This window comes from Apis florea, unplaced genomic scaffold (assembly GCF_048593485.1).
Source record: "Apis florea isolate Af1SG1 unplaced genomic scaffold, ASM4859348v1 contig_3158_pilon, whole genome shotgun sequence".
In the NCBI taxonomy this organism is placed as follows: Eukaryota; Metazoa; Arthropoda; class Insecta; order Hymenoptera; family Apidae; genus Apis; species Apis florea.
In genome coordinates, this window is record NW_028256713.1 from 276,500 (window position 1) to 303,583 (window position 27,084).

Here is a 27,084-nt window from a genome sequence, read left to right on the forward strand (position 1 = left end):
TTGCAAAAGAACAGGTCCGTGCAATTTCTGATGTCGATTTCTCGACAAGATTAGAATACTGAATTATTCCTTATTTTTCTCGATCGTATAAACTTCTGTTTCTCACTTCATTCCATCCAAATATCTGAAAACTGTGATCGAAGATACGTCTAACTTAATAATCTATATACACATCGTCCGCTTCTGAGAAAACGGTTAAACCAACGCAAAAAGGAATCACTGTTACTTAAATATAAAAATATAAGAGGGCAATGTAAAAAATATATGGGGGTTATTTCTTTCCTCACGAATTCGCTTACTCACTCGCACGTTTTTCTTACCTCGTTACAGATGCACGTCGAAATTCGTGGGGGAGTACTGCCAGCATCTAAACCCCTGCCACACGGGCCCACGGTGCCAGAACGGTGGCTCGTGCAGGGTGAAGGAAAGCATCGGGGGTGGTACGCCATCGTTCGCCTGTTCCTGCCCCGTCGGATTTACAGCGAGCCTCTGCGAGATCCCGCTCGAGAACGCGTGCGACTCGTCCCCGTGCCTGAACGGCGCCACTTGCAATTTGAAGTCTCTCCACGAATACGTGTGCACCTGCGCCACTGGATACACCGGTAAGACCATATTCTCTTCCCTCGTAATTTCATTCTCTTAAACTCCTCCAATTTGAAACGGGTATTCTCGATAAAACGTGTCTTTTTTTTTTTTTTTTTTTTTTTTCCTTTATGACACGATATATACTGATGGTAAATCTCTTCATTACTCGTGTTCGAATAAGCTCTTTCCAGAATTAATCCCGCTTACTTGCCAATAAGCGACGAAGTATAATAAGGTTAGAAAGGATAAGCTAGCTAGCTAACAACCCGAGAGTATTTTCCATATTTTCTATGAACGACCAGTGTTTCCGTCACCCGACCGACTCGCGTAGGCAGAGTTGGCAAGGTTGAACGATAGATGAAACGATAATCGCTACGTGGTAACAACGGTATTCGCATTGTCTCCGTTTTCATTATGAACCGGGGATAGAATATAATTGCGCCTCGTGAAAGACAAAAAAGAAAAAGAGAGGAAAAGAAAAGAAAAATCTAGGACGTCGATTTATAAATCGAGAGATGATGGATAAGAATGACGGAATTTCGAGTGGTTCGCTCGAAAAACTAATCCGAGAGAAGAAATTCGAATTTGTTCGGATCGCGGAAGTGCCTTTCTCTTTCTCTCTCTCTCTCTCTCTCTCTGTCTGCCTAAACGAGTATTTTTTACGGGTTTACGCGCGGGGGGCACGTGCTCTCTTGACAAATAAATCGGAGGGAGGAGAGGAGAGGAGGATCGTGGAAGGAGAAGGAGCGGGAAGAAGGAGGGGGGAAGTTCGTGGCAGCGGGATAATTGGCGGAGAGCAATGCGGCGTTTCGCTGCGGCGGTACTCTTTGCCCCAGTAGCTCTCAATCCAAAACTCTCCTTTTCTCTCCAGTCTCCTCATTTTTTTCCCAACTTTGTTCTTCCACTTCTTTGTTTTCGACGCGATCTTTTATCTCGAAAAATCGAACCTCGCGTTTCTTTTTTTTGTTTTCTTTTTGTTATTATACTTTATCTTTACGAAGCAATTCTTCTCCGCGAGAATTTAATTTCTCGTCGAGAATTTTTCACTTGTTATAATCGATCGATAATGTTTGGCCGTGTTTCTCGAAGATGCGTGTTTTTCGAAGAGTTCGTGTTTGGGCGAAATATATTGGGCGGAAGAACCACTGTCTCGTGCATCTAGCGGGTGCACCGCCGAGGGAAGCAAAGACATCTTAGATTCAGGAGAGCGGGCAGCGACTCCGGTAATTAGTTCCACTAATCAGTGACCCCTTCCGAGAGGACGGGAGGAGGGCTCTAGGTAGACAGCGGGACTTGGTCAGCGTCACCGCCATCTTAAACGATATCTCTCCTCTCGAATGGACGTCCCTCGTTCTCCCGCTGTTGATCACTATCGGGGAGATTTTTTAAAAAAAAACCCACGGCTGTGCCACGTTCCTTCTCTTAGGTAGCGATCGATCGATAACGGACGGATTTGTTCGAGTTTAATCGATAGACAGAAATCCGTGGTATTTATCACGGTATTATAAAAATTCCTTCTCTTTCTCTTTTGTTACGTCTCTCTCGCCCATATTTGCATTGTTAAAATTAAACGCGTTGCGTACAGGAGGGGGAGGGTTGCTCCCTTCTCTCTTCCTTCTCTCCCCCCCCCCCTCCTTTTTTTTTCAGTCTTGCAACGTTTCCAGCAGCAGCTGCCAAACTTACTTATTATGTATCGATCACTTTATCGATCAACTGGGACAATTTTTAAATTTCGAATATTGGCAAAAAATTGGAATATGAAATTTCAGAAGAGAATATAATTTTTCGAAAGGAATGGAATTCGAACGATCGTTCTTTGGGGGATCCTAGAAAGTGCTAAGATTTATAATTGTGTATAATGGTGAGGCGTCGACAATTTTCACGAGTCAAAGCGTAACAGTAGTTCTCAGTTGCGTGTGTATATATATATATAATACCACTCGTTCTTTTCCCCTCGGTGTGTTACAGGCGAGCACTGCGAGCAACAAGACCACTGCGCCTCCTCGCCTTGTCGAAACGGGGCCGAGTGTCTATCGCTTGAGGACAGCTACAAGTGCACGTGTGCACCCGGCTTTACGGGTCCGAATTGCGCGGACGACATCGACGAATGCGACAGGAACCCGTGCAGACACGGCTCCTGCAAGAACATTCACGGATCGTACAAGTAAGTCGAACGACATCGTTAACGCTCTCTCTCTTACTTTACATATCTTCTTTCTCAACGTAAATTGCGCTCTCACGCGCCGCTCTCCGATAAAACGAAGACGCGGCTCAATTTCGATTTCGTCGCCTCTTCCCTTTTTCTCCCCTTTCTTTTCTTTCCTTTCTTTTCTTCGTCGCTTCCTCTCATGGCGAACATCGTCGTGAGCGTTACCACGCTTAACATTAATTTTTATCACCAATTTCCTCTTCCACCCAGATTGGTGTTTTGGGGAGGTATCGATCGAGTTTAAAATTTTGTTGCACGCGCTGAATTTTTTTTATTATTACGATCCTATTTACGAACGAGGTTTTCGAACGAAATTGGCGATAATCGGGGAACGGTTATTATTACGAAACGGAAAGGATAAAACGGATTTTTGAAAATACTTGCGACGTGTCCCCTCGGCTTTCGTTTCATTTTCACGAGCGAGAAAATTACACAACGTGGATCTCGTCCAACTTCGTCTCCCTGGATCCCTCGAAATATACGTCGGTTATGGAGGAGCGATGAGGCGCGGCGACGAGAGAGCGCCGCGGTAGTGTGTCGTTCGTCTTTGCCGCAATTACCGATTGAGCACGGACGCTCGAACGAATAACGAGGATACCGCGTTGCTCGGCCGATCCCACGGCCCATTACGGATTTGCTCGTAATTCGACGTTCAGGAAAAATAACCCCTCCCCTCCCGGTTTCGAAAACCTGCAACTTTCGCCGGAACGAATTTCCTCGCCGAGGAAACGTGGATTATTCGTTGCAAAGAGGGAGAGGAGGAATAATTCGGGCCGAATTAATATTATTCGCTCGACCGATACGAAACTCGTTCCTTCCTTCCTTCCTTCCTTCCTTCCTTCCTTTCTTCCTCCAATGGAAGGAACACAACCAACCACCTGGACCCATCTCGAGCGATCATCGAATAAACGGTGAAAGAATGCATATTTATCGGTCGAGCTTGCTTGCTCGGCTCGTACGTAAATAATAATGGCCGAAATTCTCGTGGAGGGGTCGCGGTTGCGGACATTATGGGGCGAGGTTTCGAAAAGGGAGCAGACGACGAGGGGAGATTCCTCGATACCAGAGGGGGGGAGGGGAAGAAGAAGGTAGGATAAGAGGAGCGCGTAGCGAAAAGGGGAAAGAGAGAGAGAGAGAGAGAGAGAGAGAGAAAAGGAGCGGGGTATCGCGGAAAAGAAACGAGCTCGCCAAAAACTGGTTCCAGCGGGGGACTTGGGGTCCCGGGCGGCGCATAAGAGAACATAAATCCGCGCTTTGTTGAGATCGGGTCGAGATTAATCGGAGGCCGAGTCGGGCTGACTGCGCGGGGACCAGATAATGTCGCTGGGCCCTACATTATATTGAATTATATCGGCTCGACGCTGGTGGCTGTACCTATATATATATATATATATATATTTTGTCCTTTTTGTCTCCTACGTCGAGAAGAAAGGTTGGTCCAACGAAATCGTGCCCTTCTATATTTACACCGACCCGATCTTTTCCGGACATCTTCATTTTTCTACGTTTTGCGTGGCGGAATATCACGACGAGCCAGGATAAATTTCATCACCCGGCGAAAAATCATCTGGAAGGATCTGAACATCCTCTTGAAGTTTCCGCCACGATGTTGCCTCGCAGAAGCGACCACCACCTCCTCTCCTCCCTGCTGATAGGAAAAGGGAGGAAAAAGGAGGCGACGTTAATGGCGGCGCGCATGGTTCGATCGAACGGTATCTGGTTAACACGGACGAGGGATAGGAATAATCGAGGTTTAGCCGGCTAATAAATATCGGCGGGAGGGGTTAATCGCGCCGCTACCCAATAATTCCCTTTAACGCTGTTAATCGGCGCGGTGTAACCTTTCCTCGCAGACTGTGGATGGTTAACGTATGCACCATCCGTGTACGCGATGTATCCCATTCCGATCGAACGTTGAACGCTGTTGGGAGCCTCGCTTTCCTTTCGTCCCGCGATACACGCGACCATCTCGAACAGATTAAGCGTATCCGTTCCTTCTTTCTTCCCCTCTCTCTCTCTTCTCTCTCTCTCTCTCTCTCTCTCTCCCATCTCTTTCGTTGTTTCATCGACGATGCTTTCGTCGCCGCCCTTTCTCCTCCTCCTCCTCCCGCGCCAATCTCTGTTACGCGGCCCGAGAGAAGCAATAACGTTCAATTGGGTCTAATAAAGACTTTGATGCGGCACGCCTGGCCGACCGCCAGGTGGTGCTGGTACGAGATACCGTGTTATTAAATAGTTAGTCTCGAATCGGTGGCCGAGAGGAGTCGAGCCGTTGCCATATCATCGAGGACAGATGCCCGCTTCGTAATTAATCGAAACACGCGAATATTATTTTCGTTTCGTTGTACGATGCTCTGCTAGATACTCCACCGATATTTTAGCAATGTAGAGTCATCGATGATCGCGAGAATAATAATTAGAAAATTAATTAGAGAATTATTAGGGTTGTCTGAGAATATGAGATTATTCGACTTTTCACTTTTATAACAATTCGACGTTTAGTTTTTTTACACCACGTATCAAGATCCTTCGTAAGTAGTCGACCAGTTAAGAGAAAAGCTTTTAAAAGCTGGCTAAAAAGATTACTCGTGAAAGAAGGTTGTATACATTTTATCTTTTATTACCTCCGCGTTTCCAACATAAGATATTCGAGAGGAGGTCAAATCTCTCTCTTCCTCTTCCTTGGCGGATCACCGCACGCGAAAAAAAAGCGCGCGCGAGGTGTTTGCGCGCGTGCTCGGGACAGGACTCGTGATTTATGAAACGATCTTCCCAAAGTAGAATTTAATTGAGCGGAGGCGAAGGCGAAAGGAAGGGCCTGTGTTCCTTAACCCTTGGACGGATCTTGATAAAGTGGCGGGGCCCAGGCGCGCCAATCTCCCGCCATTGACCCCGAGGGGTCGAATTCCTCCCAGTTTCTAGCCGAAACTCGCACACCCCTCCCCTCTGGAATGTGTCCACACCTGTTGCTCCCCTCCTCGCTCTCGTCACCGCTTCGAGGATGCTTCCTCCCCCTCTTCTGAAAATTTCTTCCAGTTTTTTTTGCGCCAGTCTTTCGCACTCCTTCGACGCCTATGCCTGCAATGTTTAGATCGGCGAGTTAACCCTTTGCGCTCCAACGCACTGATTTCTTTTAAATATCGTGAATACAGATATTCCTATGCTCTCTACGTGTTACAAAGAATGGAATAATCCCGATGTTTGAGGCGATTGTTATAAATATTAGTTTTACGAGCGTGCAATGAAATTAGTTGTCAAAAGGTAAAAATGAAATTTGATTTCTCGTTATTAAGTAGTATAAGAATGTGAAAGCAATTGGGATTTTATCGGGATTTTACTTGCCCCATTAATCATTATTAAAATATCGAAGTAACAACGATATAGAGTTTAATATTCGACAAGTTTTCTTTGTTCGCGCGCTAAAGACACGCATAAAAAGTTTCATTTTACATTTTACAGAAAATAGTGTTGCCAAGTCCTTCGTAGAAAGGAAAATCATTTTGCAGGAAACATTCCGACTCGACTCGATTCGAAATTTCATCGAGCGGGATTCGCTCGAATTGTTCCATCCTCGGTAGCGGAGAATTAAAGGAGGCCGCGATGCGATGCATGTTAACGCTATCGAGATCTGTTGCTCGCCTGTTGTTAACCTTGGAGCCGAACCCCTCGAAGAGAGCGATCTAACGAAGGAGGATCGGCGCGTCCCGTTTCTCACAGCCGTTTCCCTTCTCCAATCGTCACGCACGCGTAATATCTCGCGCGTCCTCCAGGTGTGGTCACTGCGCTCCGTCACGTAGCGTCGTCGTCCAAACGATCCTTTGGGAGGATCGGCCGCCTCGATTTCGAAGCGGTCTCTGACGGGGTCAGGCCGACTTTGAAGCTCGTTTCCACGCGAGGAGGGGGAGGGAAAAAAATAAGGATCTCGAGCGATTCGAGGAAGAGAACCCGTTCCTCCTCGACCGCGACACCGATAACTACGTGCCGTGAATGCGCGACGCGGTTTCGGGACTTTTGAATTTCGTTCGAGACCGCGTCTAGCGAGAATCTTGCCAACGAGATCCATTAAGGAAACGTGGATCTCTCGGGAACGTAGAAATTTTGAATCGGTTTGAAAGAAGATCGTGATGTTGGATCCTTCTTGGATCGTTTGCGTGCTTCGAACGCTTTTGCCCACGTGTTTTTGTCAATCATTAAGCGAACGAATAAGTTTTTTCCCTTTTTCTTTCCTACGATCGTAGCTCCTTATCGAATTCGAATTATTTTACTATTATGACGAATTTGAAACAGCGCCCTTTCGTTTTTGAGAATTTTCCACTTCTGTGCAACGATTTCGAGCGATACGGCGTACTCTTTGCGTTCCTGTGCTTGGGAAATCGGCCGTCAAAGCTATCGAAATGATTTAAATTTGGAAATTTTAATTTGGAAGCCGACGAGAAAGTTCGATGACAGTCGAATCAGAGGAATCGCTCCGACTGAAACAATCGGATTTATGCGATAAAATCTTGAATTTGGAAAAAGAATTCATTGCACGTCTGATAATTAAAAATGAACGAGGGGGATGAGGGAGAGTTTTTAAAAGTTTCTCGCTTTTCGATCTTAATCGAAGTGTTTCAGAGTGTTTCGTCTGTTTGTCTTCGAACGATTACTCTCCGTCCGTAATTATTTCCTTTCCTTTGTCCATTAACATCAATTCGTTAATAATATTATAAACGCGTTATAAAACAACCACGATGAGATCAAGTTTCTCCTCCAAGTTCGTATTCCACTTCTAAAAACAAAAATATACACGCGTCATCCTCGATCTTCGCACATAATACACACACACACATACACACACAATAGCACGGAATAGAATCTGGAGAACCAAGGAGCTATCCATCCAAGGTGTTTAGATGAAGCGCGAGGAAACAGTTCCACGATTGCCAACCGCATTAATCTTATCCGGAGTCATAACTGCTTCGTTAGATCTTCCATTTCCTGTACATAGGAACGATGCTTCACCTCTAATCACGGCCGACCGTGATTTCCAACAAAAATCACCTTACCAACGATTACATAGTTGCGAAACGATTACGTTTTTAGCACGATCCTAGTTAATCTGCAATCTGTCATTTTGACAGGGAACGAATAGTTTAGTTTTATACGGGATGTAAAAAGAAGAAGGAAAAAAAAAAAAAATTATTACACGTCTGTTTTCTTTTGATCCGTTTAAACAACAACGCTCGTTTTAATTTTTAAATTTATCGAAACTGTCTAATTTCAATAAAATACCTCGACAATAATTTGATAAACTCGTCGTATTTTCTCCAATTTATTACAATTTCCAAATATCCTTTGTACAAGCTTATCGAATTAATTAACCACGACGCGTTTATCGGTATATTAGACGGAACGAAATGCTCGAATCACCTTTGCGTCTACGCATATACACTCGCAGCCACTTGGACGACAAGATCATCTCCTCGTGGATTGAGATTAAAAACGATTGTCACGCGACTTGGCTTGGCCGAAGCTAGCCACGATTCGCAATCTGTCACGAGGATGACGTTCAAACGGATTTACAGAGTTGAACGCGTGTAAGCCGCGTCAACTTTCCGTCCGCGTGGATTCTTTTTCCTTCCACGTACGGGCTGTGAATACTATCGTTAAAAGGAAGAGTTTCGTAAAACTGGTCGATGATCGAGATAACTGTGCCTCCGAGTCGTGAGTTGAGTTGAATCCGAATCTTCGTTGGAAAAAAAAAAAAGAAAAAAAAGGTTGAAAATAAGTTGTGACGAACCGGACAGTCCGGATGTACGAATTAATTATGCGAACGTCCACGAACGTCTGTCAGGAATTAGATCATTATTTAGATTAGGGAATATTTATATAGATACACACCTACGCAAAGTGAATTTTGTGTTTCTTGTGTTTTCAAACAACCACGCATTTGTGGAAGGTAAAAATTGCAAAGCAAGCTTGGAACTTGTTCGGTTTTCGGAAAGTAGATCTTTTTGATCCAAAGCCGAGAAAGCTCGTACGCTTTAAAGAATTTCTTTCGAAATTTCGATACGACCCAGAGGAATGGAATTTTAAAAAAGTTTTAAAATAGAGCTCCTTTCGAATTTTCGAACGGTTTTTTTGAACACTCGTACGCTTTAAAGAATTTCTTTCGAATTTTCGATCCAAACTAGAATAGAATTTTAAGAAAAACCTTAAAATAGAACTTCTTTCGAATTCAAAGCAAAGCTTGTCGAAGTTTCCTTCAAGAGAATCTCTGTTCCAAAATAGAGCTCCTTTCAAGTTTTCGATCGATCCACGAAACGAAGTAAAAATTTTCCATAAATTTTTCTCCCCTAGAATGGCACGCAACGTATTACATATCTGGCATCTCGTTTCCTCGTCTTCATATCACTTAACCCGTTCGCCCCTCGGTGTTCCAGTTAAACGAGATCTACGCATATCGACGAGAGAGAAATTGAGCGCGTAAGAGGTGGCGATGATTAATCGTATAAAACTCGATCGAGCTGTCAAGGTTAAATTCCGTTGCACCACGTTCTTTTAAAGAATCGATAATGTAAATCTCTCTTCCTTCTCCCCTCCCCCCCCCAAAAAAGATCTTGGAAAGTTTATTAAATTTCCTATACGCACACACACACACACACACATGGAGAAGAAACGAGGGAGAAGGATCATTAATAATCGAAAGAAATTATTCGAAGATTCGATCGGCCGACGCTGCTTCATTTTATTTTTATCGATTTTCGCGCGTCGATCGCGTTTCCACTATTTACAATCTCTCGTGTAGGCGTGGAAGGATACTCGCTCGATCCAGGCAAGGTCTACCAGCTTTTTCAATCGACCATCCATTGTTTTTATCCTTACGCGCATAATAAGAACATAATAATTTAATCAACGTATCGCGAGTCGATAGAATTTCTGTTCGACGAGAACGACGATCCTCCTCTTCCTCTTCGTTCGAGCAAGCAAGAGAGACTTTCATTTTTCACCCTTCTCCCTTCTCCTATCGTATTATTTTACGATAAATTTTGCGAAACAACAACAAGTGGAACACAACAAGTCGAACGGGGAAGTTGATCGTCGAGAATCGTGTGACGTAACGATTATCGAGCACGGCCAATTCAGGCAATTACACGGTGGGAAAGCGCGCCCTGTAGCCTTCCACCAGCCGGCGTTATACTCCTTACTTTACGCGCGGTGCATCCGTTTACGTCACGGATGCACAATGTAAACCGGAATTAATTGTTGGTCTCCCTCCTCCTCCTCCTCCTCCTTCTTCCCTCGATTGTGCAACCGATTAATCCGGTAAATTGGAAAGTTCGAGGCGAAAAACGGGCGAGCTTGTTGAGCAAATTTAAGCAGCTCACTCGTTTCTTAAATATAGGATAGGGAATTGCCAACGTTTTGATTCGTAGAAAATCAATATCGGTATGCATGAAAGTATAAAATTATCGTTTACAAAACGTTTACAACGTGATTCAAGGAGGAAGAGAGATGCGAGCTGTATGAATAAAATAAAGTCGAGGCCTCCTCCAGAGATGTAAACTAACGTTGAATAATCCTATAACGGAGACTGCGGAGGCGATGTATAATCAATGAGAGACGGTCTAGATCTCGCCACGGAACAATGCTGGAAGCCCCGTGCGAAAGAAGAAATGCTTACGGGAATATCATTTTTCCCCGCCATCTTCACCGATCTTTGCGTAACGTTCGTTCGAATCGAACAACTCCGGTTTAAGATTGATTATTTCTTTTTTTTTTATTATTAGAAACTGAATAATACAAATGATAATAACAAACCCAGAATTAGTTAACAAATTAATTTACATTTTTCGCTTGAGATTCTCTCTCTCTATCCATTCTCTCTCTTGCCTCGATCGACAAGAGGTGGAAGCTCGAGCTCGAGGTTAAATACGAAGAGGGTTAAATACGATGGGCCTTGTGAAAAGATTTTATTAGGAGTCACGTGTAATAACAATGTTCAAGAACAAAGTGTGGTTGAATTTAACGGCCGGATCGGTTAAGCAGGAAAGTAGAGAGATCATATTCGCTTCTCGATCTCATCGTTTTCGAGATAATTCTGCGCGATGACCGAGCAATATCGATAGCGTATCGATAGCTCGAGATGGAGGGTTCACAGCCGCTTAATATTCCGCGCGTGGTGAATCGAAGATGATCCGAGAAGACCTGTTCCCCCTCGCGATTTCAATCTGCAGCCGCGTTCCAATTTCGCGTCAATTAAATCGGCGGGCCTCGTATCACGGACTGGTATCAATTTTCGCCCCAGCTAAAACCGACAAAACCGCTGTCAAATTCGCATCGCTCGACTCGATTAAATTCCTCGCGTGCTCCCCTCCCCCCACCCCTCGCCTCGTTCGCGTTAGCAACGCCGCATTAATCTTTCTTTACGACGACGTGCACCGCGTACGTACGATGATTTGATAAATTTGATAAACTGGAAAAAAGTGGAAAATGAGCGGAGAGATTGAAGAATGTGTTTTTCCAAGTTTGAAATTATTGAAAAATACCATCAATCTCGATGCAACGATTGAAAGTATCAGCATTTTCTTTTGCTTTACACGTTTAAAGTTTTTTTACTTCTGATATTCAAATAGGTTCGATTGATTTAAAAATTGGTATAAACAATTTTGACATATGTACATATTACATACTACAAAAATTTATTTAACTATTGGTAAATAGTTTCTATAATATAACAATTGCAAATATTAGCATATTTTCTTTAGCTATATATCTAAACTTTTACTTTTGATATTCAAATATTTAATTTAATCAGATTTAAAGCAGATGTAGACAGTTTCGATTGAATTATGTATATTACAAATTTATTTAATCATTGATAAACAACGTAACAACTGGAAATATTTTCTTCGCTGCAATATGTAATCTAAACTTTTACTTTTAATATTCGAATTACGTTTAATTGAAATGAAAATAGGTACAGACAATTTTGATATATATATATAACATATCACAAATTTATTTAACTAAGAAGAAAACTTGACGAGTCATCGAAAGAGCACTTACTTTCTCTCTTGCCCTCTTTCCGAAAGAAAGGCTCGTTCGAAAAATGAACCGAGGAATTGTTCTTTCTTCTCGTTCCCTCGTCCAATATAATCCCTTCTGTTCCTGTTCGTGGAAGAGGGACAGAGGTCTCCTCGCTCCCCTTTTACCCTGGTTTGGTCCTGCACGAAATAACTGGACGTCGAGACGAATGGCGAAATTATGCCGCTACATTCGGCCCTGTTCGATGCAAAAAGCGAAGAAACTTGGCAGACTAGATCCTCTCGCGGCAGAGATGTCGCCTTCTTCTTCGAACTCTTTCCCTCTCTCCGTTTCGTCGTCCGCATAAAATGGACCAGAACGAGAGGGGGAGGAGGTGGCACACACGAGTCTCAAATGATAACGAGGTGCAGGTTTCGATCGTGACAAACTGCGATCGATTCGTCCATTCGGATCTGGTCCCATTAGCTGGATCGCTCCGCCTTTTTACATTTATCGTGCGCGCGAGCGGACCCTTTCTTGCCCCCCGGTTTTGCGAGCATGCTCGCGCGTTGTTCCGCACCGAAATGACTTCATTTTGCAACGTTATCGTGTACACGCACGGTGCCAACGACGAAATTGGTCTCATTGAAGAAGAAATTGGAGCTGGCTGAGTTACGATCATCTCTCGTGGACCATATCCTTGGTGCTCGAATTCTCGCTCTCTGATGGATATTCATTTCACGAGTTGATTGTTGATTTTTAGTAACGAGTATAGAAGAAAAGATTATTCTTTGAAAAGGATCGAGTTTATTTTTAGTTTATGTCGATCGGCGTCGAGTGTCTCATGGCGTGATGCTTCTGGTAGACCAAGACACGTTCGGTGTTGGTGGTAGAAGCGTTCCAACACTGAGGACTTAATTGCCAGTAGAATCTTAATGCTCATCGCGTGCCTAATTAATTAGCCGACTGAAAAATAGTCGATCGTGTAAAAAAGGAATCGTGATCGGATCGTGGATGCCTCCTCGCTCCTCGTTGATATTTCTCATCTTCTTCCCTTTCTTTCTTTCTTTCTTTCTTTCATCGGCAGCAGCAGGAGGAGGAGGGATGGACGTATCGTGAAAAATTATTACGGAATAAAATGAACGCGCGAATTGAATCGAATGATAAAAAAAAAAAAAAAAAGTGAAAAGAACGATCGAATATATCCTGCATTTGCATATATTGTTTCGAGCGCAAAATAACTTTCGCATTCTTTTTTAAATGGACGCTGGTGTCAAACATCAGATAAAATCGGGCGGGAAAAAAAATATGGCCGTGTTTTCGATTTTATATTTCGCTGTAAATTTCTGAATTTGTACGAGGACGAAGGGAACAAATAGAGACTCCGATACTTTTCTTCTTCTTCTTTCGTAAATTCTTCTAAATTCTTCTTTTCTCTTTTATTTTTTTTTTTTTTTTTCTCTCTTTTTTCATTTCCATCGTGAACCACGGGGAAGCACGCGTCGGGCGCCGAAAAACACCTCCGACTGGTTCCCCGACTGGATCACTTCTGACATATTCTCCTCGAGTTCGACTTCGGTCGAGGCCCACGCTCGAGGAACTTCCTCCTGTCGTAGCCGTGGCATCCGATATGAATCATATAACGAAGACGCATAAACATCAAGCCGTGTAAACCCCCCCCCCCTGCGCTCGACCGGCCAGGGATCGAACTGCTCGTTCCCCGGGGACACGGCTTTTATACGTGTCCCTTTCGATACCTGGCGAGTCGTTGGACAACGGTCGAAGACAATGGTAGAAACTCGTAACGGAAACACCCACCGCGATATGAAAATGCGTTTTTTCGTTTCTCCTCTATCGTTCTCGAAATATCGTATCGAGCGCACAACTTACCTTTATGGTTACGGATTGCGAAACCGGATTGTTTCATAAGGTTTAGCCTTCGTATTTAAATATTCCAACGAAGTGAACATACCTTTCGAGCCTACGATACGCCGATTTATTTATTTAATTCCCAACATCCGGCATTACATACTCGGTCCGCTGTTCTTCCATGAAGTGTTAGACTTGGAAATTGCCGATTTTTCATCGATACGACGATAAATCGTTATTAGGTTAAAAAAAGGAAAAAGAAAGTTGAATTTTTCCCCTGCAATTCTTCGAGAAAAATGGCAATTTCGAATGTAATAAAAGTGAAACGAATTTCGCATTCCCGGTCGGATCGTTCATCCGTGGATGAATCGCGGGTAATCTACGTGCTCTCGGAGATCGGAGACTCTCGAATGTATCGAATGTATCGAAAATCATTGAAGTTTATCCATGTGGAATAATGGATTAGACGAGGAAGATTTGCAACATGAGGGGTGGAAGGGTGAGGAAGCTCGAGGGGAATTGGGAATATTTCGTACGGATAGGGGGATCGTCGTCCCTACATCCCTTTGAGAACCCCCATCGTCCAGCCTACGGGATGCCCGCGGGCCATTCCGTTCGCACAATGCGTGTAAACAAGTGAAAATTAAATTTTAAAATTGGCCATCTTCCTGTCGCCGGAGATGCGTATTAAGCGGGCCGGTCAACAAGATTTAATCGGAATTTTTGTGCCTCCGACACGCTCCTGCCTCCGGCCTATTTATTCGAACCGGCGCATAAATATTCATACGAGCGGATTAAGCCTGATTTTTAAGGTGTCGTGTCGTTTAAATTTATATAAATTTAAGGATGAAAGTAATTTTTTTTCGCTCGATCAAAAGCAAAACGGGTAAACAATAAAAGAAATTATTAGTAAATGGATTATTTGCGCATTGAATAATTGATTTTAATAACAATTGAAATAAAGTAAATATGTGCGTAAAAAAAAAAAAAAAAATACGGTAAGTGAAATTATAAAAATAAGAGTTTATTATATTCTGGGTTTATTTAGCTTGATGAAAAAAGTGCGAGCAAATCTTTCAGCACTCTCAGGTCTCTCAACAGGATTGTGTCCGTACGTAAAAAATCGCACACACAATTAGCACGTTGTGACAAAAAACGCGAAGAAGCTGTACAAATTTCGTGTCCGTGCATATACATGCAAAGAATATCGTGTAACTATCGAATTAGCAAAATTCTTGCATACTATTGACGATGGTGGAGGGACAGGGGCAGAGACCTGAGATGCACGCAATGATTCCGCATCGTTTCTACGACCTAGGGACCTAGGTGGTAGCTAAAACGAAAAGATCTTATGAAGCTGCCGTGCGCGAAAGTGGGATAACGCGAAGCGTAGTCGAAGACTAACGAAGGGTGACGGAACGAGCCGAGGGGTCTTTGGTTAACAAGCGTGAGCGAAAGAAAGAGAGACGGAGTTAGGCTACCGAATGAACGGAGAAGGAAAATGGAGTCACGACGTCCCAACGGGGGGGAATCGGCAGTGACGCTAGCAGAGAGGGTCACTGGTGACGGTGGCGCCCTCTGAACGGCCCAGACTCGAAAGTAAGGTTAGTCTGTCGCTAGCCGTTTGAGGACGATACACGTTTTACGCGTATCTCTGTCGAATTCACCCCTTCAGTCGACCAACGACTGTGTAAAATACGCGCGAAACAGGTGGCTACGCGACGTGACACTCTACCATGTTTCGATAGTGTTTCGTAAGTGACTGTAGTTTACGTATCGCGACGTATCATTTTATCGGTTTTCGTGAAATTTTCAAAGTGGCGCGCTCTCTGCTCCAACAACCGACCGGCAAGTATTGCGTAGCGTGTTTCGATACTCTACGAATTTTGACTATCGTATACGATGCTAGAATAATCAATGCTTTGTGGGAAAAGTTACACGAAGGGCTACGATTTTGTGAAAGAGTGTATAAGAAGTAATAATTGGAAAAAAATGTGTGCAAAAATGAGTAACTTGACAGAAGTTCGATGATGAGACAAATGAGATTTGGCAACGCTTCGTATCCCTCTGGTCAACCGTCATGGGCAGTTCGTCGGCGATCCGACGTAACACAGGATAGAGGCAATTTGAACGAATTCAAGAGAGTTTAAAGCACTCGCGACGCACTGTCACGCGAAACGGATCATCATTGGGACGATAGTGCACGGATTCTATGTGGTGATTCTTCGATCGAAGTGAAACGCGCCACGACGACGAAAAGCGACGCGAACGAGCGTGAGAAAACAGCGGCCACGTTTCTCTCTGGGACGAGAAACGGCAGAGATATACAACACACTCACAAGCGGACTCGTTCGACCATCATGCTATCTGTCTCGTTCTCTCCTTCCTTTGACTGTTCCGTGAACAGAAGAATTTGTTTTTTTTTTTTCCTTTAAACATTGACGTATAGTTTATTTTGTTGTACACTTCATATAGTTTATTTGACTATCTACTCTTCGTGAGAATAACCCGTGAAAAATATACATCAGTGACATCGATATTACCAAGTGAAATTTTCGACGACTTTCGATCTGGTCGTTCGGACAATTACGTGCAATCGTGTGGAACGCTACGCGCCGACGGCTCGCCCAATTTTCTATTCTTTTATTTTAATTTACTTTGCTGTTGAATTTTTGACGTCTTCTTTTTTGGCGTACGATAAAAAAATTTTAGAAAAAGAAATTCGAGGAAAGAGTTAAAAAAGCTTGAAAAAGAAAGTAGTATCGAAAATGTTCAATGTATCGCGAGAGAGAAAATATCATATGCCTGTGACAGAATCGATTCAGCGATAAATATCGATACCGGCTGTGTACCGAGAAGCAGTATCCGTGCTGAAGCCGCCATTTTTTCCCCTCATATACGCTTTTTCCTAGAGAAACTGTTCAATTGGATATTTATTACTCGACGACTTTTTAGTTTGTGATAGAAAACTAGTGCAATCGACGGCTTGTGTTGAACTTGTGAATTTCGTATAATTGCGCATATATCGTGTGAGCGTCAGTGTATAAGGTGTACGTGGATGTGTTTATTTTGATACAGTGCTCTGTAAATTGATAGAAAAAAGCAGTTTTGACGATGGTGATTCTTAGAAATGGAGTAAATACTCGGCGTATCTTCGTCAAAATATGAGGAGAGTATCCTTCTGCGTCTCGAGGGAATCGATTTCGTGCAAAAATGTATCTCACGCGTGTATTCTTGATACTTTTGCTGGCTGCCAGTTCGAGGTGCGTTCTTTTCGTTAAAATTTTCTAAAATCATTTTATCGCACGATCTTTGAACAACGCGAATACAGTTATATAACAATTTCTCGATCACTGTTAAATAATGAAGCTTGCTAGATACTGTTGTTAATCTTTTAGGAGCAAGTCAAGATTTTAATTCGCTTGTTCATAGGTCAATCGTATATTTATAATCTTATTTTATGATCTTAACGCCATATTGATTTTCTTGTCTTTATATATATATATATATATATATATATATATATATATATATATATATATATATATGAAATTGAAATGAATAATTTTTTTTGATACATATCTTTGATCGTTTGATGATTACAATAAATCTGATAGTAAATTGAAGATAAAAAATGTTATTAATATGTTATCAGTGCGGAATATCTAAGGAAATAAATCTCATCGAAAGTATAGTATTTCATCAATGATATAGAATAATCAAAGATATTAAATTCCATCATATTATTAGGATAAATGAATCTCAAATTCTTGAAGCGTATAAATACGATTTAATAATTAAATCACAAAAAGTAATAGTATGTCGAAATTAACTTTTGTTGTAATATATGCGGTAATAAAATAACGATTCTGAAAAGATTATTTTCAATTCAAATTTCAAACGTGTTATAAATATACATTTTGCAACAGATTAGAATTTTTTTATTACGATTCAAACAGCATCTTGAATATTAATATTCGTGTAGTTCACACATTTTTGCTAATAGACGTGTATAAATATGCGCGTAAAAAGCATCATGTCGGACGTAAAAAGTTGGCGCTACGGCAGAACCGGTATTATAAATATTGATTGTTCCAATAGTTAACGCGGTTCGTTGGTCTCGTGTTGCCTCGATGAGAGTCAATGAATGGGAGAACTGTGAGAAATCGATCGAAATGATTCGTGTTTCCATTGTACGCTCGTTCGAATTGATATTCTTGCGGTTTTAAAAACGTTCTTAACACAGGTTTTATTTCACAAAGGAGGATTCATTTTTAATTTCATATCGAAAAAGTATAAATAATTGAAGAAACAATGATGGTAAGATTTTTAAATTATAATATCAATATCGTACGCAATCGGCAACATTCTACGTGTCTTACGAAATCTTTCGGCATCATAGCGAGTTTAACATTATTCGCTTATACTTTTCTCCACGATCTAAAGAAGCCGGTTGCTCCTTTCTCTCTCTCTCCCTCTCTTTCTCTCTTTTTCTTTCTATCCATGATACAGGTTATAATTAACGATGGAAGACTCGATCGCACAGGCATTAAATAATAATTTATCGACTTCGTCGATCGTAGTTTTATCAGAGCGTCGAATCGATCGGCATTATATTATTCACACATTCGCAAGATTTTCAACGACTCGTTCCATTTACAGATGCATGTGCACGAGCGGATACACTGGCCAAAATTGCGAGAACGAGTATATTCCCTGCAACCCATCGCCGTGTAAAAATGGCGGCACGTGTCACCAGACCGACGATTTGGATTACGAGTGCATCTGTCCCGAGGGTGAGTTTTGAAATTGTTTCTCGGTTTCAATTATTTATGGTCCCGGTGATTCTCGCGTGTGGAGGGGTGTCGATGATTCAGCTTATATACCCGAATTCTGTAAAATGCCTCCCTTGCGAATAATTGCATCGTTACAAAATATCTTTTAAATTTAACAATTACTCCTTAAAACTTGAATCAAAATTATCGACACTTTTTATTTCTCGAGACAAACATCGCACTATAAAAAGTCCGTACCAAATGGTTTGAAATATGATATCTTTTTCAACGTTTTTTAATTACTTCATAAAGCAAAAGGAAATATCGTAACAGCGATTTCTTACAATAGATATATATATATATATATATAACGATACACGATCCTTCTCGAATCAGAATTTTTATCGAACTTTAAATCAAAATCTCCGCGAACGATCATTTCTTTTTTAACTTATAATAACGCGGAAGTGCCCTTTAATTTCCACCAAGTTCCCACAATACATGGGAAATTATCCTCCCCTCCCCCCTCCGTACAAACTTTTCCTCGTTTATCTACGAAACTAATCTCATCTAAACTACTACCTTACATCTAATAATCAAAAACCAAGAGAGAGAGAAAAAAAAGCTCGACACCTCGCTTAAACTCCTCGCGTCGTCCTCACTTTCCCATAACAACGTTCTTACGACAAATTCTCCTTCGTTTCCTCCCCCCAACCTCCCCCGCGATCCGTTTTTTCGGTGTCATTCTCACGAATTGAAAAGATCGACACCGACTTCTCCTTGAACTGGTTCTCGCGAAGAATCTCGTGGAATGCCGTTGTGGGAAGGGAAGGAAGGAGGGAACCCCTCTCTTAGCGGGATTACTTTTCGCCATTTCGGCGGACGAAATGCGCGCGATGCTACCCTACCCCTTCTCCTTTTCGAAGAAGCCGCGTTCCACGTTCCACTCTGTTTACGATGACAAGAAAGTCTTGTCTCGGTTGGCCCCGTTGCGCAACCTTGTCCCAGGAATGGCGGGGCAGATGGGTGGAAAGAGAAAGAAAAGAAAGGAAGGAAGGGAGAAGAGGGCGTCCGCGGGGCAATGATTAGCCGGTGCAACAGGTACGACTTGAGGAACGGGGTGGTGATGGTGGTGGTGGTGGTGGTGGCCATTTGTAGCGTGCACGGTAGATGGTTAATGTAAAGGCTAGGGTCAGCCTAGCGTGGCCTTCTCGACGGCCGGATCACAATGCGTGGTCCTGTCGTTCCCAGGCGGACCACAACCATGGCGACCCCACCTTTCCACCGTCGTCCCTCCTTCGTCTTTCACGCCGCTTTGCCTTCGCTCGCGCGCGCCTTTTCCCGTTAAACAACCCGCCTGTTCCACCTTCGTGATTATCCTCTCACCGATCGGTTTACGTCGCTACCGTTTCATTCCCTCCCGGCGAATCGAAAATTTTCCAGCCAATTCCTTATCCGCGTCTCTTCGAAATTTCCTCGCGTTCCAATCGCTCCGTTTTCCGTTGACGAGCGTAGATGGCGAGTAACGAGGAGGATCCATTTTCGTCGGTGAGAAGAGAGATTAAAGGGTAGTAGCGGACAAGAGTAGAAGCCAGAGAATGCTGCTCGTTCGCGCTCCTCGTGAATTTTACGGCCTATCATCGATACAAATTGCCACGTTGTGTCGCGGCCGCCATTTTGCCAAGCTGCCTATTTCCAAGCCGGTGCGTTAGACGAAGGAAGAAGAGATGCCCTCGTTCGTCGATTCCATTTCTCGTCTTCCTTCGAGCGATGCTTCTCGTTTAACGAGGTTTACACCGGCCGGTGGTCCGATCGTTTTATTTCCTCCTCGAGGCGACGACGATTCCTTTTTCGCCGATCGATTCTCGCCCTATTTCCGCTCTCTTCGTGGTGAAAATCGAAACTCGTGTCGCGTACGCCTAATCCAAGGGGATCGGGAGGAGACCTCGTCCAACTTGTTCCTTACAGAGACAAGGCAATAACTATCTCGGCGTTACGGAAAGCAAGAGTTTCGAGTTTCCTTCACCGGTTGTTCGATCATTCTCATTCTCTCTTATCCCACAACAATTATTATTGCTCGAAATTTACCGGTTTTATTCGATCGTAATTCCTTGGAAGAATTTCGTTACAAGCGTCCTTATCCCCTCCTAAGGGGAAGGAAATTGACCGTGAACCGTTTCGACTGTATTTACAACCGAGCTCGTACAACCATCCCGCCTAGACCGAACGCTCCTCAAATGATTTGCTCTCGCGTAGCACCTCTAATGGTTCAATTTGCAACACCGAGCTTACGTGCTGCTGCCCGTTCTCCATTTCCTCTCTCTCTCTCTTTTTCGCGTAAATTGCCAGCGTCACTTTTCTCCAGGGATAAGGTCGTAACTATCCCCGAACTAGGCTGCAAACTCTCGAGAAACGTGTATATACATACACACACGTGTGTACACAGGCACTCGAGATTCCAGGCTGTTCTCCTCGATTCGGTAGGTCGCAATGGTTCAATTTGCACGAGCCTCGTCACCTCGCCTCTCCCCCTCCGGTCGTTTTCTTTCTCGAGGAGAAACACGCGTCGTCCCTTGGCCCATCCTCCCTTGGACGACCTCGACCGAGGGAGATTTCCCCGGTCGACGATCCGATTACGCCCCCTCCATTCTCTCCATTCCGCTAATTAGAAACTGGTCCGCATCGAGTTAAACGATCGAGCCGCACGCCCATAGATTAATCGGCGCAAGGTAGCCGATAGTCGAAACGAGAGAAGATGCTCGCCGTTTCTCGTGTTACCCCCCTCCGTGCCGGAGATGTTTCCATGCTTCCTCGATCTTGATACCGCCGGATTAAGTCGCTTTCCCCTCCCACGATTTTACGGAATCGTGTAGGATGGATTGGAAACAAGCACCCGATTCGACTCAATTTCCCCTTTATATTCTTCTATACTGCCAGCTCGAACGAGACGTCACTCGATCGATCGGGATCGATTCTAACCCTTTCGCTACGAACCACTTTTCCGCCGCGCCAAAAACGTGTGCTCGAGAAAGATGGCTGGTGTTTAGTGAAAAGGAATTGACGACAAAAACAAAATATTATTGCTACGTTTCCGGAGAAAGATAACTCGAATCGTCAATCACACGATATATAGAAAGGGTTAACGGGGCGATCGCGCGGAGGAGGAGGGTGGCTCGTGCGTGGTCGTGGCGGATCCGTGCACGCGTGTTCGTTGGCGGGCCGCTCGAGTGGCGAAACACGTCGAGGGGAAGAGCGTGGTTATAGCAGCGTTCCAGCTGATTTATGCCAACGCGCGGGCATAAAGTGCGTAGCCCGCGGCGGGGAAGCGAGCCGGGGGATGGAGGAGGAGCGGCGCAAGAGTTAGGGACACGCGTCGCTGTTACGCAACGACGATCTGTCGTCGTTTTTCTTTTTTCTCTCTCTTTTCGAACATTTTATTTTGATTTTTAATTATTTCTGCGTGTAAATTTTCTTTCGTTTATATATATTTATATTTTTCTATCCTTCGTGATTGATTTCGATGTAACGGCACCTTAGGATACGTGATCTTAATTTCATTATCCGCTACTACTTCCTTCCCGCCGTCGCGTTGAAATCAATTACACAGAAATTACACAGAGTTAAAACAGATACGAGTAACCGCGGGGAGATCGTTCGACTTATATTCGCGTGGTAACGAAGAATCTAATTGAAAGAAGTTAATCCATTGTCCATAAACTCAATCCAATCTCGTCTCCTCTCGCCGTATCCTCTCGTAAATCCTCGCGCGGAGGAATCTGAAACTCTATAAACGGGCGAAACGCGCACGAGCGAGACAGAAGCGAAACACAAGCGAGACACAAGCGTGGAAAGTAACGGAAAGGCAGGCAGGCGCGCACGGTTCAATAAACGTGGAGGGACGCGAAATATCCCTAGCAATCAACCGGCAACGGTACACGAGTTTTATCACCGACCAGTGCTATCCTCCTCGCCGGCCTACGCGGCCCATGTCGATAATTCGCGCGCCTTCTTTCGCCTGTTCCTCTCCTCACTGTTCCATTCACGCGAGAAAATCCCCCCGAGATTTATCGACACCTCCGCGTTACATTGTCCTCGTCCCGGCCGGCCGGTTTTAATTAAAACCTCGCCATCTCCCGGCCTCGTCTCGTCTCGGAATAATTAATGGCCGGGGCCATTTGGGGCCGCGAAGGAAGCGCGTACCACGACGCGTAACAAGTGTCCTCTCAACTCTGTGACACGTGGGTGGCCGTGGATCGAGCCGGTTGTCGGCGCGTGATCTACTCTTTTACCGTCGAACAAGGAGCTCGTTGCTTCTCTCTCTCTCTCTCTCATCGATACGAACCGATCGAGTCTCGTTCATTTCGTGGATGGAATTGGAAATTTCGCACAGTCGAGGATACCACTCGGTACGCGTTAATGAACGTGTTCACGGTACGTTTCCGTCTAATCGTTTTCCAACGATTGTCTTCCGTTTGATGTCTTTTTCATCTCTGACGTTAATACGGCATTATCGCGGAATTAAACGAACCTTGTGACGAATGCTTTAATACGAGAATCGCCGGTGATTTTAATGTTATTTCCGTATGGCTGGATATATATATATATATATATATATATATATATAGCGACGAAAGGTGTGAAGTTGGATTACAACGTTGTTAGTAGCGGTTTTCCAATAAACGACTACCGTTATGAAATCGAATAATCGGGAATAATTGTAAATCTTTCTCTCGCAAGAAACGGAGGAAAAATATTCTCGATCTCTCTGTTTTCGCTCTCTCGCGCGCGATATATATTTAGAAAGAAAAAATAAAGTTCTTCCGAGGGAAATCGTGGACGACAAATTCGATTCCAGCGCGGATCTCAACGATGGATCAAGTTTATACGGGGCGATATGTGGGGGCAAAGGGCCTAGGCGGAGGGGATCGCCTCGAAATTTGATACGAGAAAATAGTTCTATTACGTTCACAAAGTCCGGAGGAGGACTCGGATAACCGGACACCGGGAGCTCTAGCTTGCCTAGTTCTCTGCCTCGGACTCATTTATCGTGCCCACGCCGGCCTTTATGAGAACGAAATGCCACCGATACCCTTGCTGCAACCGGCCACGGCCAACAACGACCGGTATCTGTCACTGTCTCGACCCGACTCGAGTCAACCGAGATGATACCAGTGTCCCTCCTTCCTTTTTCCACCGACGAAAGAGAGAAACCGATTCTCAATATTTGCGCAACCAGAGACAACATTTTCCTCCTTCCATTCTTCCGCAATTCTTAGGCGTAGCGTATCGAAGGTAAATTCTAATAATATAACAGCAAGTCGATCGAAACTTTACTCGGTAGATTGCATTTTCGTGTGTGGAGAGTCCAAAGGAGTTCGAGTGGACATCGAACTTAACGCTTTGGAAAGACGTTGGAGCGTGAGTTGTTCCATTAGCGTTTGATCGAGTCCCACCGATTTTTCTCACGATTGCTGCGAATCGCACAGATGCAGCGGCGAACCCTTTTCCGTCCACCCTCCGGGGAATTGGGCGAAAATCGGGGCGAGCATAATGGAGGAAGGTGAGTCGTGTCCACGAGTGCCCCTCTTCCGTGCCTCTCCTTCTCGCGAGAAAACGATACGTATCGTCGTCTCCTTTGTCCACGTCTCTCTCTCTCTCTTCGAATGATAAATCCACACCCACGCGGTGTAAACCGAGACACACGGTGGTGGTAGTAGTGGTAGCAATGGTGGATCGGCCGCGCCCTGCTGTCGTGTGCGGGTCCGCGCTGGATATAAATCTGGATTAATTTAATGCATCCGTTGAATCTCAATAACTGATCGGCGTATTTGCATTCGAACGAGGCTTCGATCCGATTCGAGGCGAGCGTGTTTCGGAAAGTAAAAAATTGCAAAACGAGGCCTAATTTGTCGAAGGTTTTGTGACGCTCCTTCTCTTAATTGGAGCAATCTCTGGAGCGAGAAACAATGGATTTTTGCTCGGGTTTGGTATGCGATCGATGACAAGAAATCTCCAAGTTGCAACAGAAAGGCAATAAGATTGGAAGTCGTAGCACTACTTGGATACCCCTTTATTACCATCGTAAAGATATCCGTTCGGTTTCCAACTACATAATAAAAATAACGCAACAACCGGTATATGCGGTAAAACGACGGTAGAAAGTGTCGATAGGAGAACACGTTGAAACGTAATCTACATATACAATAATATATTACTTATAATATCCTGCATCGTAGATCAAAACTATATATATATATATATGCAGTATCCTTGGAGAACCGACTTAGAACGCCAGACAGTGACGAAAACATGGGGCGGAATAAAACGTATGCAAAGGATCCTCCTTTCGGAACAATGGGCCCGATCGATACAACGAAGGGGGAAGAGATCTGCATAGAAAGGGGGCCACACCCCGTGTGGAAGGATGCGCTCGCTTTGGCTGAAAGTCGTTCCACGGAAGATCGGTGGTACAGAGTCATTGACTCGCTCGTAAACGCGCGGAGAACCGCGGTGCGCCCTGTTCTCCTTTCTCCTCCTCCTCCTCCTCTTCCTTCCCTCCTTTTTCTCGCTCTCCTCTTTTTCCATCGGTTTTTATACCATCTTCCAACCCATCGACAACCCCTCTCTCTCTCTCTCTCTCTCTCGTACTCTTCATATTTTACCATTACCATATCAGGTTCTCCTCCGATTCTTCTTCCCCCCTCTTCTATCCTTTATTAAATATAGTTGCGCATATGCGTATACACTACTCGAAACCCAGGATACCCTCGATCGTTTCTACGATTATTATGCGATACTCCTGCGATATTTTATCGGATTTTGTTTGATCTGTGTATGTGATTGTGAATGTATACGAAATTTGGGGATTGAAATAGGGAAAAAATTAAATAAATTTCAATTCATTTATAAAAGCGCGTGTACATAATAAACGTATTATATAAATTGGTCGCCGACACAATCTTGGGATTTCTCTCGTTGTCTTAAACGAGTTTCTTCGACGAATGTTTTCGTTACTGCTTGTACGTGTATCAGGCTCGTTATGAACTTCAGCCTGATTCTTCCCATGTCTTTCAGTCACGTCCCGATCGTTTCCATTATTCGGTAATTGAACGTTATATTTAATTTAATCTCTCGATCCAAACTATAATTCCGTCGGTCCGTTTCGACCATTTTCCTTCCTTTCGTTTGCGAAAGGCGTCGATCTGTGAGGGTCGTCGACATTGTTCAGAACCAGTTTTAACGTTATTTTACCGTTTTTAATTATTTTCGATTCACGGGGGTAGGATGGGGAGGGGGATAGCTCTAGCCGCTTTCCTTCCGGGTTCGAGATATGCAAATGGCGAGAGCGAGCGCAATTTTCTCGGCTAGGCCGTGAGCGTTAACACGGTGGAGATTGCCACGGTGGCACGGGTTGCCGCGATCATCCACGCGCGTTACTCGCATACCGGTTACCCGTTAATGCGAATAATGATTAACTGCCTGGCTACCACGTTTTACTTCCACCATAAGTAATATCATTTTCCCAGTTCTGTATAAATGTATATAAATCATCGCTCTGAAAATCTTCCTGCGAACCCAGTGAAAATTTCACTTTCAATACACAGATCCTGTATTGATTATCGTTAAAATTCAATGGATCTGATTAAGATAAAAGTGCAAAATTCTTCTGGATAGAAATTTGTTATACTTTTACGCATTTATTATTGAAACAAATAGAATATGGCCATATTGGAACAGGTTATTTGAAATTCAAAATAATAATATGCGGTACGATGCGAAACGCGTATCTTAGAAATTTGCATATCTCGATATACGTTATCAAAATTTAACTTTACGAGAATTAACATCTTCGAAGTTTGCCTTTCCGTAACCCTTTCGCTACAACTTCTCGAAAAATGTGCAAAAAGGTGCTCGAGAAAGATCGTCAGCGCCTGGCTACAACCTTTTGCAGTTGCTTTGACGATGTTTATTGAAAGAAAATTGATGATAAAAACGAAATATCGATGCTACAACGATTGTAGTAGCGAAAGGGTTAAAAAGAAGAGGAGGGAGGGGCGCAGAGAAGGCGAGAGAAGGCGTGGACGGAACACGCGGCGTAGCTTCTCTCGAATTCTCACCGCTCTTCCCTGGAAACCGTGCGAATATGCATACGCAATAAGGAGATGCGCGCGTACATCTCGCAGGGGGTGTGAGCGTGTGGGTTGCACACGGTGTATAACGTTGGTGGCGCGGCGTTGTTTTCTCCAAGTCGCTTGCCTCCAGGCGCCTCCGTAAAGGCAACTCGTCTAACCTCTCTGTCTTTGCTTCTTACGAATCTTTTCTCGTTTTTCGGATCTTTTTTGAACCAAGAAACGTGTCCTTTCGAAATGTTGATGGGTTTGGAGGATTCGCTAAGTCTCGCGTCATTTTGGATTCTCAATCTTGCATTCATTTTGTGTTTCCATAAAGATAACATTTACGCCTCGTCTAATCTCCGTCTTTCTACTTCGTACGAATCTTTTCTCGTTTTCGAATCTTCTTTTTTGAATCGAGGAACGTGTCTTTTCGAAATATCGATGCGAATAGAGTTTGGAGGATTCGCAAGTTTTTTCTTTCTTCTAGTTTTGGATTCATTTTGGAATATAATTTTGGAATAGGAAT

General features: G+C 43.7%; 1 protein-coding gene across 1 annotated transcript in view; it reads left to right on the forward strand.

Moving 5' to 3' along the window:
* Window positions 1–27,084, forward strand: part of N (neurogenic locus Notch protein) — a 203,936-nt gene that overhangs the window by 69,967 nt on the left and 106,885 nt on the right. Inside the window, exons 3-5 of the mRNA XM_086909626.1 lie at window positions 331–602; window positions 2,554–2,749; window positions 18,332–18,465. Coding sequence (XP_086765752.1) covers window positions 331–602; window positions 2,554–2,749; window positions 18,332–18,465 — 602 coding nt within the window. The remainder of the gene's footprint in view (window positions 1–330; window positions 603–2,553; window positions 2,750–18,331; window positions 18,466–27,084) is intronic.